At 34.1% G+C, this 16,213-nt stretch overlaps 1 protein-coding gene across 4 annotated transcripts in view; it reads right to left on the minus strand.

Annotated features, from left to right (window-relative positions):
- Positions 1–8,043: 8,043 nt before the first annotated feature.
- Positions 8,044–16,213, minus strand: part of LOC134529481 (laminin subunit beta-1) — a 137,951-nt gene continuing 129,781 nt past the window's right edge. For all 4 annotated transcript variants that reach the window (XM_063363615.1, XM_063363612.1, XM_063363613.1 and 1 more), the window contains one exon: positions 8,044–15,397. In XM_063363615.1, the coding sequence (XP_063219685.1) occupies positions 15,258–15,397 (140 nt within the window). In that variant the 3' untranslated portion in view covers positions 8,044–15,257. The remainder of the gene's footprint in view (positions 15,398–16,213) is intronic.

A 16,213-nucleotide genomic window follows, 5' to 3' on the forward strand; every position in this document is an offset into this window, starting at 1 on the left:
CACGTTAAGCGTTTGAGTCACTGTCACGGGAGTGTGAGAAAGAGACAAAATCGCTGCGTCGTGGGAACAGAAGTAAGCATTTCGTGGAAGTTTCTGTTGCTATGCACTGTGATTGGCTGAGAATTACGTCAGCGAGCCCAGGACACTGCCCGCACAAAGGGAAGAAAGGCTGTAAAGTTAGTCATTGTCCGAGCACCGTGCCGAGCGGTGGTTGTTGGAACACCAGGCCGAGCAGGCCATGGTCGGGCGAGGGCTCTGTGTTTTCTCCTTTTTAGATGTACAGTTTAATTTTTTTTGTTCTGTTATGCTGAATATATTGTGATTTTTACATGAATTAAAAAACAGGTAATACATCGAACATTGCGTATGAATTTCTTCGTGATGTGCCGCCAACTAATATTTTTTGACACAATTTCAAATTTGAATTTTTTTTCAACTTAAATAATGTCTCCAGCCATTCCTCTGCTGCATGAACTTAAACTTGTTCCTCCTCCTGTACACTCCCATCCAACCTTTGTTAGACTCGTCTCCCCTAATTTTCCTAGCAGCTACTATTCAATGACCCAGCAGGACGATCCCATTAATCCCGCCTTGGCGCACGGACGTCTCCTGTAATTCGTCCCCGATTCGTGACGAGAACTGCTGAGGCCTGCGAACTCTCAAGACCGGGCAGTTCCTAGACCTTGCCTGACGCCAGCACTCCTTGGCATGATCGCGAATCATCTTCGCCAAAGTATAGTCACGCCTACGGGTCTTGTAGACCAGCTTTCCCACTGGCATCGCAGTTTTAACCCCTCCCCCCTCTCCAGGATTCCTGGGAACACCGGCCCGGGTCTTTGACCGGCCGGTAACCCCAGCCAGGCGCCACCTCTCACCAAGGCCACGGCCGTAGTTCATGAAGTACATACTTATACCATCTAGCGGCAGTTTTGCAAATCCCTTCCCCTGGGAATTTGAACGCCTCCGGAACGCCTGCCCTCTGGCGCTTCCCGCAGGAACCAGTTCAAGTAGTTACCCTTCAAGGCACCAGAGCGCTGGCTTAGTCCATCCCATAAGCCTCGATGCTACTACCAGCTGACCCGCGCGAGTCAATCTCTACTCAGTTCAGCCACACCTCGGTAGGTCGCGCTGACATCGGGCAGTACCAACAACTTCGAGGTATCGAAGTCTCCCTTTCCTCGACAAGCACCTCAGTAATTTTCGGAACCTTTCGGTTTGAGAGCCGAAGCCCTCCCACCTTTCTTTCGTTAACATCGCTTTTAATTACGAGTCTCGGCCATCTCTAACTTAGTGCACTGCGCGCCACGATTCAGGACTGACTGCATAGAACGAAAGTCATCAGGACGCCTCGCCGTTTCTCTGAAGATGTGATCAGATTAGCTAAGGGATGTTTCCCAATGTAGTAGTGTTTAGGCATTAGTCAGTTCACGTAAATATAGCTAAAGTAGTTATGTAGAAGTCATCGTAGATAATTTTTTTTTTTTGAGAATCATGGATCATCCGCATCGCGCTCGCCTGGTCAATCATTGGGCAGACCCTGGAAGACATCACCCTGTTTGGTGAGTTTTTAGCACCACCCCTCCCCCACCAGTCATCGCAACTAGGAGGCATTTTCTGCCTATTTCACCTACTGTCTGTGATTCAGTCCTAAACATATGTGTTTGGATCTGTTCACAGACAGGGACCAAGTGACAGAGTTCAAGTGCCACTAGTACTCGTGCCAGAGTACCAATGCCAGGCACCGAACACCAGACCCGGGTACTTTGCCAAGGACCAGATCCATCTACACGGGGCGAATCACCCAGGGCCTCTGACGTCTCGTCAGCTGCCCCACTTCATCCCTCAATCTCCGAAAAGCCAGCATTGCAATTTTTTTATAACCTTTTCGGACTAGCATCCAGCCACGACGTCTTTTCGACTTGAAATCAAGAACCCTACTACGATTATTTAAAATGTTTAATTGTCACGAATTTTCTTTAATTTGTGTGAATTCTATAAGGGCCGGCCCATTCTTGTATTAATGTAATCTCAATTCCATGTTGTATATGCTCTCTGTTAATTAAATCACTTGTAATTCTATATTATGACAACTAACCAAAAGTAAAATAAAAACAGAGAAACCAATGCCTGGACGACATCATTGTTTTACCTTCTGGAACTAAAAGATCCACTCGTTCCCCTCAGTCATCAGATGAGAGTGACGAGGCGGAGCAGTGACCTGCTACCAACCTGTATGTACACTCATCATCTAATTTTGAGCTAGCCGTAGGTGGTGAGTGGTGACAAGATTATCTGTTTAGTTGTCTTCTTTTTGCTTCAATTTATTGTAATTTTGAGTAAAGTTATTCTATATTTTATATCAGGTAATGGTTTATATATATATATTATTATATTTCATGTGTAGATAATTAATGGATAATCAATTGAATCGTTTAACAGCCATTCGCGTGTTTGTATATTTACTGGAAATAAATGGGCTATATAGCAAATAAATAACAGAGATGTAGCAGTTATCAATGTTTATAAATATTTTTTCCTTTTTCCTTTTATATAAATCTACACAGTTTTCCTTTTTAATTTTGTTAAGTCAGCTGATGTTTAGGACCTTAATTAATTGCTATTTTACTACCATCACTCTAAAGAGTTGTAAATATTGGTTTAGAAGCTTATTTCGTGTTGGCAAAGTTATGTTGAGTGTTTTAAAGGCTAAAAATGTTAATTAAGTTGTACTTACTTGAAGGTTTTAACATAGTCTCCTCCAAGTATTAAGTATAAATTACCTTTTTTTTTTTTTTTTTTTTTTAACTGGAAAATAAATATTCAGTTTACTACGTGAAAATGTTTTTGAGGTTTAGTATATATGTATGCAATATTTTTATGAGGGCTGTAAGCATCTAATAAATTTGTCAGTTTACAGTTCAATTTAATTATGTAAATATTAGTAAATCCACCCAAGTATATGTGGATCATTATACTGCAGTATTTATAAAAAGACAAAAGCAGCATAAAAAGTATTTGTGAAAATATTTTTTGTTGTGCTGGCATTTAATAAACCATGTAACTAATAGCTAAACATAATTCAAGAAAATTGAATTTTTTGGAACACAAGTCCTCTTCAAATAAATTTATTAAAAGGTTAAGGGAATGAGCTGCACAAACTTGGAGAATGGATCGATTTATATTAGCAGCATAGTATGTCCAGTTTTGGAATGGGGAAATGTTCCTATAAATTCAATAAAACGTTTCTGCATGGGTCAGTCAGCTTCCTCAGAAGATAAAAAAAACTAAATCGGTATTTTGGGCTAGTTTGCTAAAAGCACAGAGTTTGAACATTTTTACACATCCTGAAATATCTTAGTGCATACCCTTACTTAAATGGTTTTGTAGTTTCCCAAATGAGCTCCGAGAGAAGTGTGGTAGTATTGTAAAACCAAGTCTCTCAAATTTTGAAGTAGAAAAACTTTAAACAATTATGAATGCTGTCACACATGGTACAAAAGTCCTTTTGACAATCTGTAAAATTTTAATTTAGAAACTGATTTTAGTTGATTCACAATATTTTAATATCTGGGTCTGATAGCTGGTGAGACAGATGGTCTTTAAATTCTTTAGGAAAATCAGTGACAAGTAAAGGGTGACACATTTTTGAGGATCCTCTGGAAGAATTTGGTTAGAGGGATATTCAAACATTCGAGAAAATGTTTCTGCTACAATGTTTTGCGAACCTTGGCTATGCCGGATTTGAAACTTAAGAGAAGAAATTTTGACACTCCCCAGTGCCTAAGTTTTCCTTATTAATTGGGATTGGCCAAAAGCCATGCAAGGGCTTGGTTATCTGTTTCTAAAAGAAATTCTTTGTATTCTTAAAATTGCCTGAATTTATCTATGCCAAAGACCACTGCAAACTGTTCCAACTCATATACTGATGATGCTTTTCTTTCCTGATGGGTTAGGGTTGATGAAGCGAAGGCTTCAAATTCGTGGGAAGAAACTGCTCCTACTGCAATGCTAGATGAATTGGTCTGCAAGATAAACATTTTGGTGAAATCAGCCATGCGCAAAACTAGAGGTTAGGCAATCGCCTGGTTAAAATAAAGGAAAGATTTTTCCTGTTCAGGTCCCCAGTGGAACTGTACATTTTTCTTTCAGGACAAAAAAAAGAGAAGAAAGCCAACTCAGCATGAGGGGCCGAGCATCGAGGAGTCAGTTTGGAAATGTCTTGTGATTTTCATGCTTCCGCGGATGACCGTGGGCATTCATTCCATGCAGTGGGGGAATTTAAAGGGGCTGCATGTTCAGAAAAATTTGGAATGTCTTTGGAATAGAGTTATCCATGCCAATGAAATGGGCAATGCCTTTAGAGTCTTTTGGAGATTTGAAATGAAAAACATAATCCAAATGTTTAAACACAAACTTAAATTTTATGTCTCCAAATATTTGGTCAAGCAAGCGAGTTTGCACCTGTGTAACGGTAGTCAACCCAAATGACACAAATTTGTACTGGTACAGATTCCACGGTACACAAAATCTAGTGACAGTTTTTGATGTTTGGGTGAAAGGAATTATATGATAGGCCGAATTGAGAACAAAAACACTAAAATATTTTGCCAATGGTAGGTTGAAATGAGGTCTGAAATGAGGTCTGGTAAAGTTGATTCTATGGCTGTCTGTTGACTAAGCTTTCTAAAACCTATACTACCCTAAAATCATTACCTTTTGGAACCAAAAATGCATGTGAACTGAAGTTAGAAGATGATAGTTGAAAAATATCTTTATCTAACAAGTCCTGTACCTTGTTATACAAAATTTCAATTTTTGGGCCCAGCAACTGATATGGATGAAATTTTACTGGGGATGAGTCCAAAAGTTTAATATTGTATTCAATAAGATGGGTACATCCCAGTTGTTCGGTTAAAAAATACAAAGATTTGCTACATAGGTAGGTCTCTGATTGTGAGCCCCCCCCCCCCCCCCCCCCCCCGTCCCCCGATCATCACATCATTCTGTGGGCCCCGTTCCTAGAAGTCATGATGCTGCCCCCACCCCCACCCCTTTACAGCCAAAGATAAAATTTTTTTTGGCCTTTTTGAAGTTATACTTCTTTAGGCGTGTTATGAAAAAATGATGAGAGTGAAATTTTAAGATGCGCACGCATCTCTGTAACACAAAATTAACAGGTTGAAGCTGCCCACTAAACCGCTCATTAAGTCTCGAAAAAAGCTACCAACAAAAGAGAAATAGAACCTCTATTAGTCGCGCATGTTGGCACACTCGTCGCCTCTGATCACTGTTTTCATATTTATAATATTTATCCACATGTTTCTAGTTTCTACATTCACAACACGTATTTTAGTTTCATACAAGTGTGAATTATATATGTGCTAATAAATTATATTCAGTAGTGATTTAAATTAAATATTTTGATTAATATTATTTACTATTCTTAAATATTAGTAAAAAAATTGTGCTTATATACTTTTTCAAGTGCTCCAGTATAATTGAGGTTAACTATCCGTATGTATTATTTATTGATATAAATTAAAATATTATTTCATATAATTAATACTAAATATTATTAAATTATTGATGTTAAATATATATTATTGCATATTTAATATTTACAAAATAAAGAAATGAATTTAATAAAACATTTAATAATAAATTTGTGATAAAAATTAAAATTGAACATCAAATTAAAATATTAATTTTTAATATTTATTATTAAACTGAATAAATCATAAATATTTATAAAAACAAATTAACAAATTTAATGAAAACTTTTTGATAAAAATGAAAAGTGAATATTAAATTAAGAAAATAATAAATATTTAAAAAATAAATAAACTTAAATTAAATTTTTAATTTATTATTAAATAATCAATAATAAATATTTAAAATTAAGAATCTTATAATATTTAGTACAAATTATGTCATATATATATATATATATATATATATATATATATATATATATATATATATATTATTCTCTAAATTTTTTTTTTTTTAATTTTTCAAATTCAAACTGAACTTTATTGACTGTGTTGACTATCTTTTTCCAGCCCATTTATTATTTTATTGTAATTAATTATTTACATGCAATTAAAAACTATTTTTTAATGATGCCAAAGAAGTATAACTTCTCACACTCGTACATAAGTACACGCGCCCATTTTTTTGTATATTGTTTTAGTTGTATTCATTTTTAACCTTATCACAATTATTTTTCAAACATATATTAAAACTAGTTTAAAGTCAATGTTTAGATTGTAAACGTAAATTTTATTTGAAATAATGGAAATTAAATTATTTTATTTTATTTATAAATATCTCTGTTTGCTTAATTTTAATAATCACAAAGGTAAAATAATAACTACCATAGTTAATTGATTACATTAAAGGACTAGCAGTGGATAGTTCAGTAAAGTGATGACTAATGCATATTAATACATTTGTAATAATATTATACCTGTTCTGATACATTTAGAACACACCCTATGTTTGTTATCGTTGAGAAACAACACTACATTTAAGAAGATCTTTGGGTAAAAAATGAAGTAAACAAATATATGTTTATAAATCAACAATTTTAATAAAGGAAAATGAAAATAGTATTTCGCAAATAGGTCTTACTACTAAAATCAACTTAAATTCAAAGCTAAACAAACACATTGTACATTAATTAAAATTTATATTGTAGTGATTATGAAAATTGAAAGTTTACACTTTCCTGGCTTTGGTCATTGAGAATTTTACAATTACATCTCTGAAATCGAGGCTTGATGAAAGATGGTATTCGATTGCCAACACTCCAAGGGAATTAAGATGTTCTTGGGTCATTGATTAATGTTACTATGTTTTTAATACGATTCCCAGCTAACTAAATGCCCTTTCTCTTGATGCAATGGTAACTGGAATCGTTCAAAAGATTCGTAATGCAATACAAACATTTATGAATACTGGTTCTAATTGATTTTCATGGATTGAATTCAACAACTCTAGCGGGTTACTTGAAACAATATTTTGCTCAACTTGAAACACTGAACTGAATATATGTTTCAGGTGCATAATTTTGTCAGGAAAGTTTACTGACAAATCGTTCTTATACGTTGTGACTAAGTTTTCAGCCCTAGCCCTCAAATCACTGTCTTCCATAGAGCTGAATTGAATAACTGGGCTGAAGAGTTCAGTGAGTGTATTGATCACTTCAAATCTTGCCTTGAGATCATTTAAAATAAGATCCACAGCTCTATTCACAATACTAGTTAAAAATGTTTTCTTCTTCTGTATTAGTTGTTTCTAATTGAGGGCGACTTCTTAATTTTGGAAACGTAGATGGTATGTTGATTGATTCCGCCACTAAACATGACTCACTGATGATGTCTTCCCACTAATTTCTCAGTCGCTGTATGTCTTCCTTCAGATCATTAATCAGTTTCACTTCAATGTCCAGAGAAACACTCTGCAACATTGATGCAGCGAAACACCTTGAACCAAAATACTATCATACATAGGCCTTGAAAAGAGGAAAAGTATTTTTAAGACCCATAACTTTATTGTATGCCTTTGGTTCTAAGCTTGACTTCAACTCAGTTAATACTCTTTCTAAGGCCTTTAATAGTCTTGGGTAGTGTTTTGCGAAGGGAACTACGGCTTTCGTACCACCTTGTTTGTGATTTTTTTTTTATTAAAAACGACACTTTAGAAGTCAAAATATTCCATCTTGAAGGGCTATGTGCGAAAAAAGAATACATTGTTTCCATGTTTCCAAAAAAGGTCATAATTTCTGGGCATATTTTAACTGTATTAACTCTATTCTGTTAAAGGAGTGAGCTCCACATGGAGAATAAAATGCCACATCATTTTTCTCTAACAGTCTTGATTTTACTCCTATGACTTTTCCACACATGTTTATTCTCCATCATACCCTTGAGCCCTGCAGTCCTCAAGAGGGATATTATTTTCTGCTAAGACGGTTAAAATTTCATTAGTAATATCTTCTCCACTTTATCATTACAGTTAACAAATTTCACAAACATTTCTTTTCTTTTATATTGCTTAGAGTCTTTATTTTGAATGGCATAGCTCAAAATAAATAAATTATGTTCTTGATGTGATGCATTAGGAGTTTCAACCAAAAATTAGCCCATAATAAATTGCTTCTTGCCTTTCTTCAAGGATAACTCTTAAAAATTTTTCACCGCAAAGTGAAATGAACTCATTTTGACTCATCCAAGATAAGTAGTGGGCTTGTCCACTCATGTTTTTTTTCCTTTCAATCACAGATTTTTTTACCTCAGCCAAGTGCTCCCTTGTAATTTCATCGTATTTTCCTATTAACTCAAAAGTCCTGAGAAAATTGCCATTATTTGAATCACCAATTGATATATTATCTCCTTGGAAAAACAACCCCCTTCATGACAGTAAGAGTGGCATGTCTAAAATTCATTGTAAAATTGCTTTCTACTTTTATGCTTCGTTCAAAATTTGTTTTTGAAGACCACAGTCAATTTTGAATTAATTGATTGTTGGAGGGATGTCCATTGACAATTTTCATGCTCGGGAAGTTTATTATACAACATTTTCAATAGGAATTGAGCCAGAGAAAATCACATGTTTGCAAAATTGCTTCATTTTGGGCCATTACAAAAAAAGAGTATGGGCAATGCAATGAAGTGTCTGTTTTGAAGAGCTCCAAATTAACCAGTCTCTGGGGTACTTTTCTTGATTGTTTACAAATTTAGAATCGAGAAGATAGCTAGAAAACAGTTTTCTTGTTTTTTCTTTAGGGAATGTCTTAGCCTGACTACATAATTCTCCAAATTTGATATTATTTTGAGAGACAATATTCTGGCAATAAATATCATTAATTATTACTGGTCATGTGCCTGGATCAGTAAAATCTAAAATTGATTTATCATTGTTAGAACTCTCGTCATTTGAAATGTTGTTTTCGTAATTACTACCATTATTGATAGAATCTACATGTTCTTTTCCTACCTGCACCTCAGATGAAGTCTTGTCTGTATTGTAATCAGTTTAAACCAATAATTCACTGGACACCGTCACAGTATCATCAGTAGTATTACAAGTAGGTAATACTGTCACTTTTAACACTTCCATCATCAGCACAAAGAAAATGGTTATCATTGTCATCATTCTTTTTAAAAAAAAAAATTGTAATTTTCTGTTGGCCTGTTTGCATCTTTAATAGCTTTTAACTTCCCTTTTTGCAACCCAGATTTGTGCTTGAAATTACTCGTAGACATAATGACATAGTAAAGCAACTATTAACTGTTTAAAAACAACTACATACACAAACAGAAACACACCACGGAAACACACTACTCAGTACCGAGCACCTGTGTTGTTGATTCGCTGACGGGACACGGGATATATTGGTGGAGTGGAGCAAGCGGGGAGAGGAATACTAAAAATAGCAACATTACGTTATTGACCTACAGCCGAGTAGGCAGTGTTCTGCACAACATGCTGTCACCTAAGATGGTCGTGGTTTTGTTACTCACAGTTGTAGATTCAGACACGTTCTGTACGCAAAGCATATTCCGAATCATATTATTCTGATGTAATATTTCATCGGTACAACTAAAACTAGGCCTACCTGTTTAATTGTTTTCTATGATTTATTTAAAATTTTCTACTTTTTGTTTTAATTTTTTTTTTCTTTCCTTCGCAGGCCCCCTAGACCCACTGTGTCCCGGTGCCGTAGCAATGGTAGCACTGGACATGTGGGGGCCCTGCTGATTGCCAATTGTTTATCCTGGCTGAAATGGTCCACAAGTAGAATATCTCCCTCATTAGCACTGGTTTGTATAATGTTGACATTACTCTGAACTGTAGCATTCGTAGTTGCAAAGGGAATAATGACTTGTTTATTAAATTAAAATTTAAAATTCCCTGCCTAAAGATCAACTGCCAAGCCAGTTTTGGCAATTAAATCTGAGCCAAAAATGAACACAGTTGCTAAGTTCTTACATATTAAAAATTTTAAGTCCCAGAATGTATATACATCAATTTTTACCTTTATAACTGCAGCGGTATTAATATTCAATGGTTGCTTTGAGGCAGGGAACCGTTTTAAAGTTATTTATTCTGTTTTCTTAGCTAAATAATTTTCCTACAATGTTTGAAAAAGAGGGTCTGAAATAAAACTATGAACTGACCCAGAGTCAATTAAACCTGGTATTTCATGTGTACCAAGTTATGTGTTTGCATTAAGCAGTACGGTGGATTTTCTGAAAAATATAGTGCAACGTGCGCTTCGGCATTCAGACGCCCGCCGGCTCCTCCCCTTCCCTCATTCCCTTTAAATCCCCCTCATGCCATCCCTTCTGACGTCCGCGTGACCTAGGCGCCTCCTTCCAGGCCTACTGAATGCGACACTAGCGCCATCTGCATTTTTTATATATAGGGCTGTAATTATTTTGCTTATTCTGTTCTGTTCCGGGAGCGATCGCCGTGAGGGGTGCTTCGGCTTCGCGCCGTGTTACGCATGGCTACGAGGTGTTCTCTGGTCGGTGTCTTACATTTTTTTTCTTGATATTTCTGTAGTTTGCCTTCTGCGTCATGTTTGGCTTGCCTCCTTGTGGCCTAATAAAGTAATGTTTGCTGGACACCGAATTTGTTTCGTAATTTTCTGGTTTGCATTGCCAGTGTGTTTCACCTTGTGCATTTCTTTGATTTTGTTTTTTTGCATTCGACCCATTTTCCGTTAGGGCGTTTGCCGTTTTTCTCCGCCGCACCTCTCACGTCCGGACAGACAGCATTCTATTTGCAATTGCTTGATTTAAATAACGTTAGCATATAACATTTGCATATTGGCTATTTGTATTGCTCACCAGTACCTGTTTACGTAATTCTTTCTTTCGTAATTCTTGTTATGTGTTGCCCCTCTACATTCATATGGGGCTTGATTTAAAGAATAATAAAGTTGTGTATTTTTGTATTTCTGATATTTACGCTTATTTCTTTAGGGGTTGCACAACACGTCTGGCACTCTGCCTGTCCCTTCACAAGGGCCATTGTTTTTGTTTTTTTTATGTTTCTAATTGTTAACGTCATTGAGGTAAAGTTAGGTGGATTTCCCCTTCCCTTCACAATACTTCAATAGTGACAAATTGATTTTCCTGGAGTTTTTGTACAAATGCATGTTTTGGCACTGTTTGTTTTGGGGAAGAGGGGGGGGGGGGGGGGGGGGGGCAAGAATATTTTAAAAATTTTTGTTGCCTATTTTACAGGATTGCTCTTTCAAAACCTTTATGGTTTTTTTTTGGATTACTTTATTCTTGCCTTTAGGTTTTTCTGTTTCCTGGAATTATTAAGTTATTGTGTGCAAAAACTTCACTGATATGACCAAGGCTGTTTATCAACTGAGTTGGCCCGCTTGTGTAGGGGTCATTTGCTTGCATTATTGTTCTTTCTCTCTCCCTGGAACCAGAAGGTTCATATATATCAAATGTGTAAAGTAATATTCTTTTTGTACATTATTTAAGTGTTCACGATGCCTAGCTGTCGGGTTTGCTGTCCCATGGCCATGAGTTATGTTGCTTGCTTACATTACGTAATCATTAGTATGACAAGAAGGAGGGGGGGGGGGGACAGGCACACAGGTACATCTACTTCCAAGCAGCTGTCATGGTGTGAGAAAGAAATTCCTGCCACAACTGTATCTGTTAGTGGGATGTTATTGCTAGGCACTACCCACAACTTTCTTTAGGTAACATCACTGTAAGTTGAAACACTCAGGTCTGAATATGAGCACTGTAAATTCACTTTACTAAACTCTTTCACCGATTATGAAAGAATAGCTTTTTATTTTCCTCTCAGAGACTTGAAGTCATGTAACTTTAGAAAAAGAGGACAGGGGGAACAGAGTGGAGGGATGTATCTTTGTCCTTGCTGCATCCAGAGTGATTCACTGCAGCATTGCCATGTCATCACGCTAGCTTGCCTGCTTGGTGAACATAAGTAGAGAGATTTTGATGTTTTGTACATCGTTTCGTTTCAAAAAAAGGGTTCAATACTGCCACATTACCAAAGAAATAAATGTTTATTAAATGTGGAGAAACATTGGCTTAAAAAACCTTCTAAGCAAGACAAGTATTAAAAAAATAAATAAAGTTGTACATGCATATTTTTCCAGTACCTACGAAACTTGTTCCAATACCTTTATATTGGCAGAGAGCTGAATATCTGCCAATATCTGATGCCAGGTATTGGTGTCAGAATAGACCTAAAAATATGAACTGGAGTAGGTGACCATCTTAATGCTCTGCTACGTTAACGTGCTTCAATTTTAAAATAATTTCGTTAACTTTAATATGTTTACTGTAGGTAAAATTTATTTGATGCATAAACAAATTTATTTCTTGAAAACTCGACTTTGTTTTTGTTGCATATACACACACACCTACATATGTTTCCTTGCTAAACCAGCATAAAACATATCCAAAAAAATTTTTCTCTAGAATAGTTAAATAATAAATTAGCTCTCAGTGTTCTTTTAAAGCATGACAGTTAGAGTTTTAATAACAATTGAAAGCTATATTGCACAACACACCATGCGATATAACACCCTACTTTGAAATTACCATTTTATCACATAACTGTTTGATCAAATTTCATTTCAGCATACATAAAACTGGTTTTTGAAACAGTATTTTTATTAAATCATATACATACATATCAAAACTGTAATTCAATATTTCTTCTTTCATAGAAAAACATTCAATACAAAACAATTATGTTGTATAAAAACATTTTCATCACTTACAATAAAATTTGGTTCTTTAATTTACACACACTGTCCTGGATAATTCATTTAAGTTTAGACAAACATGAGCTTTATTTTTAGACTCACCACAAACTTAATTGTTATTTTATTTTAGACCAATATAAAATCTAATTCAATGCTATGTTATATTTCAGTAAACTGGCATTATGTACTGTCGCACTGAAAGGAATGTTACTTGTAAGAAACATGTATGAGTATTCAAAACATTATCAAACCCTTTAATGTCTTAAGTTATTTGGAATTGTGAGGAAGTTCAATTCAATTTTTTTTGGACAGTTGAAAATTTATCAAACATTAGCTTCCTTAGAACCTGTAAACAGGTGTAACTATGACAGTAAGAAGAAAATAAAAGCAATAACTTAAAACAAAATACACAGAATATAATCTAAAATATTTTTTATAATACAAAGAAAAATATTTCATAGTTGAGAAATTTTAATACATTTCAATTTTGTTCAACCTACATTAAGTGATTATAATGTTAAATTAATTGTGTATTTAAATATACTATACTGTAATTAATGTATATGTGTGAGATAAATGGTTGACACAAAATTGCATAGAATAAGAGGCCATCTAACTAAATTTTAATAAAAATTTAGTACATGTCAATTTAGTCCCAAACAATATAGTGGCCAAAGGTACACATGGAATAAGTTTCAATACAGTGATTTTATTTTGTAGGCAAACATTATATACTGTGTGCTCAGTGCTAAACGATGACCTAACACTCACTGCAATAGTACAATAAGCCACTGTTCTCAATGGGATATTACATTGTAGCAGGGATAATATAATTTTATACACTGGCAATGTGAGAAATTTTTAGCAGTAATAGGAGAAGAGTACTTTGACATACCACATTATTGTGAAGTTTGTTGGTTAACCAAGGTAAGAAAATTAATAACTTTTTATATAAGAGCAAACATGGTAAAGTTTTAATTTGGTATTACCATTTAAATGTTTTGAACACCACTATGTAGCTTCAAACTAGTTAATTTTTTTAATGGCTGAAATAAGTAAAACTTTTTAAAAAAAACCTAAGCTGTGCAAGACACATTTTAGAAATGAAAAATTTATCTACAGTAGCCTCTGTCTGAGACACTGATAATTTTATTATGTTTCAGTAATTGCTGAAGTGAACAAGACATTTTAAAAATGGTTTGAGCATGTTTATTTCTTTTTGGTTCTTCAACTGTTTATGGAGCCATGAAAGATCACTTAATGCCACTCTTAATCAATTTCAGTTATGATTAATTGCACTATACTATTTGTGCCAATAAATTAATTTGAATGAGTGTCTGACAGAACTTTAATCAGAATTTTTCTCGGCAGGAATCTTGGCCATGTTTGAATTGAAGTAAATGAGAAATTTTTCTAGTTATCATAATTATAAATTATAATTTAAAAGTAAACATATAAGAAAAAGACCTTCTAAGTTGTTAGTATTTATTTGAAGGATAATTGTTGTTCCTAAAAAATTCAACTATTGACTCTTAGTAAAAGATGTCTCTTACAAAGTTAGGAAATATTAATATTTTAAGATGATTTAAACCAGTATTTTTGATATTCAGTTGTTAAAGAAAGGAGGATGCCACAACACGGATAACGCAGGAACTGACCCTCTCTGCCCCGTCCACTTAGGAGGGGCAGTGCACAGGGCAAGTGGCCATTCTACACTTGTGCAGCAGACCTCCATGCGTGCAAGAATATTGCCCACACCTTACCAAAATTATGTCTAAAAAAATTATTTCAGCAAAGATAACTTTTTACACTGTATTACACATTAAAAGCACAAATATTCTAGTATATTTACAATGTATTTTTTTTAAAGCAAACTATAAACTGAATTAAAGAGAAAGAGTTATTTTAATTGCAAGCAAAAAAATTTGTAGCATCTCCTCATGAAAGAATACTGCAAAAAAAAAATCTCTTTAACTGCTTGATTTGGATGAGTTCCAGTATGTCTTTTATCCACTCAATCTCTTATCCATGTTAGTGCCAAGTATGATCTTCAGTGCCTACTAATGTATTAATAATTTCAACTCTGTAAGTGAAAATTACATTCACTCGAAAAAATGTTCCTTCTACTGTTAATAAGTTTATGTGGTAAACTAAAGCAACACTACTTGTTTTTAGGGTGGAAAGGTAATCATATATTGATTTGAAACTTATTAATTATTAAATAACTTATAAATAAGACAGTTTAAAGTCAAAGAAAGACAACCTGTGGGAATTCCATTGAAAACAATACCCCAATTTAAAAAATTTAAACAATAAAAGAAAACATATTCACTGTACACAATTATTTAGACAAACTATATAAGAATAGGCACTAGACTTCACTCAACATTTTTATAACATACTTTACCATACTCTACATTATGCAGTTATACCTAAATATGTTAGTCTTTTAGTTCAAAATATAGCAGAAATTTTTTTATTATGAAACACAAGTACGATAATATTCTGATTGTGTGTTTATCTTTCCTAAGTAGAGATTCATTCTTTCAATCAAACTTTCGATTTCACTGGCAAGTTTGTTGAGTTCCTGTTCATTATTGACATAGTCAATATTCATATCTGGAATCAAAATTACAAACTGTAAAAATTTTTTCAAACATTATGTTACATTTGCAAGCCATATTATACCACACACTAAGTTAATTGCACATAAGTACATTAGTTGTTCATGTAAAATAAATAAAAAATTAATAATTAAATATAAATTCAAGTTTAAAAGTTCTTAAAAGAAATTAACTGTTACTGTCACAGTAAAATTTTGTTATTATTAATCGGAAACCAACTATGGCTACAATTTGAGTGTAAGAAATAGTCAAATATTCTTTATCAAAAACTAAATTTTACAGTAAATTTTTTTTAAAATTTAAATTATTAGCTGAATCATTTACTTAAAATACCAGTTTCACAAGCATTGTAAAAGATGTTTTTAAATGTTAAACTAATAAAACAGATTGCTCTTTTAGCACAAAATATATCTTGAAAAGTACATCTTTATGAAAGGTATTTATTATATCAGTCATTTTAAATCAACACCTACATTGTGCATTATGTTTCACAGACATGTACCAAATACATTGTGAAGTACCAGCTGATTAGTAGATGGCACCACCATACACATTGTGTTCCCAACTGTTTAATAATGTTTACTAGTGAGTAAAATACCTAATAAATTATCTTATAACTTTTCACCTTGCAGGTATTAACAATCTTTTTGTGAATATGTGTGGTGGCTTAGCTAGGGACTGTTTATGAAGAATAATTATAGCTGTAACAGAGAAGTGATCAGTATCCAGCCCAGCATTAAACTGTAGTGATTTTGGTAAACCATGAAATACTTAAATAAAGCTGGAGTCGAACCTTAGTCATCTGGAATGT

The sequence above is a fragment of the Bacillus rossius genome, chromosome 2 (assembly GCF_032445375.1).
Source record: "Bacillus rossius redtenbacheri isolate Brsri chromosome 2, Brsri_v3, whole genome shotgun sequence".
NCBI lineage: Eukaryota > Metazoa > Arthropoda > Insecta > Phasmatodea > Bacillidae > Bacillus > Bacillus rossius.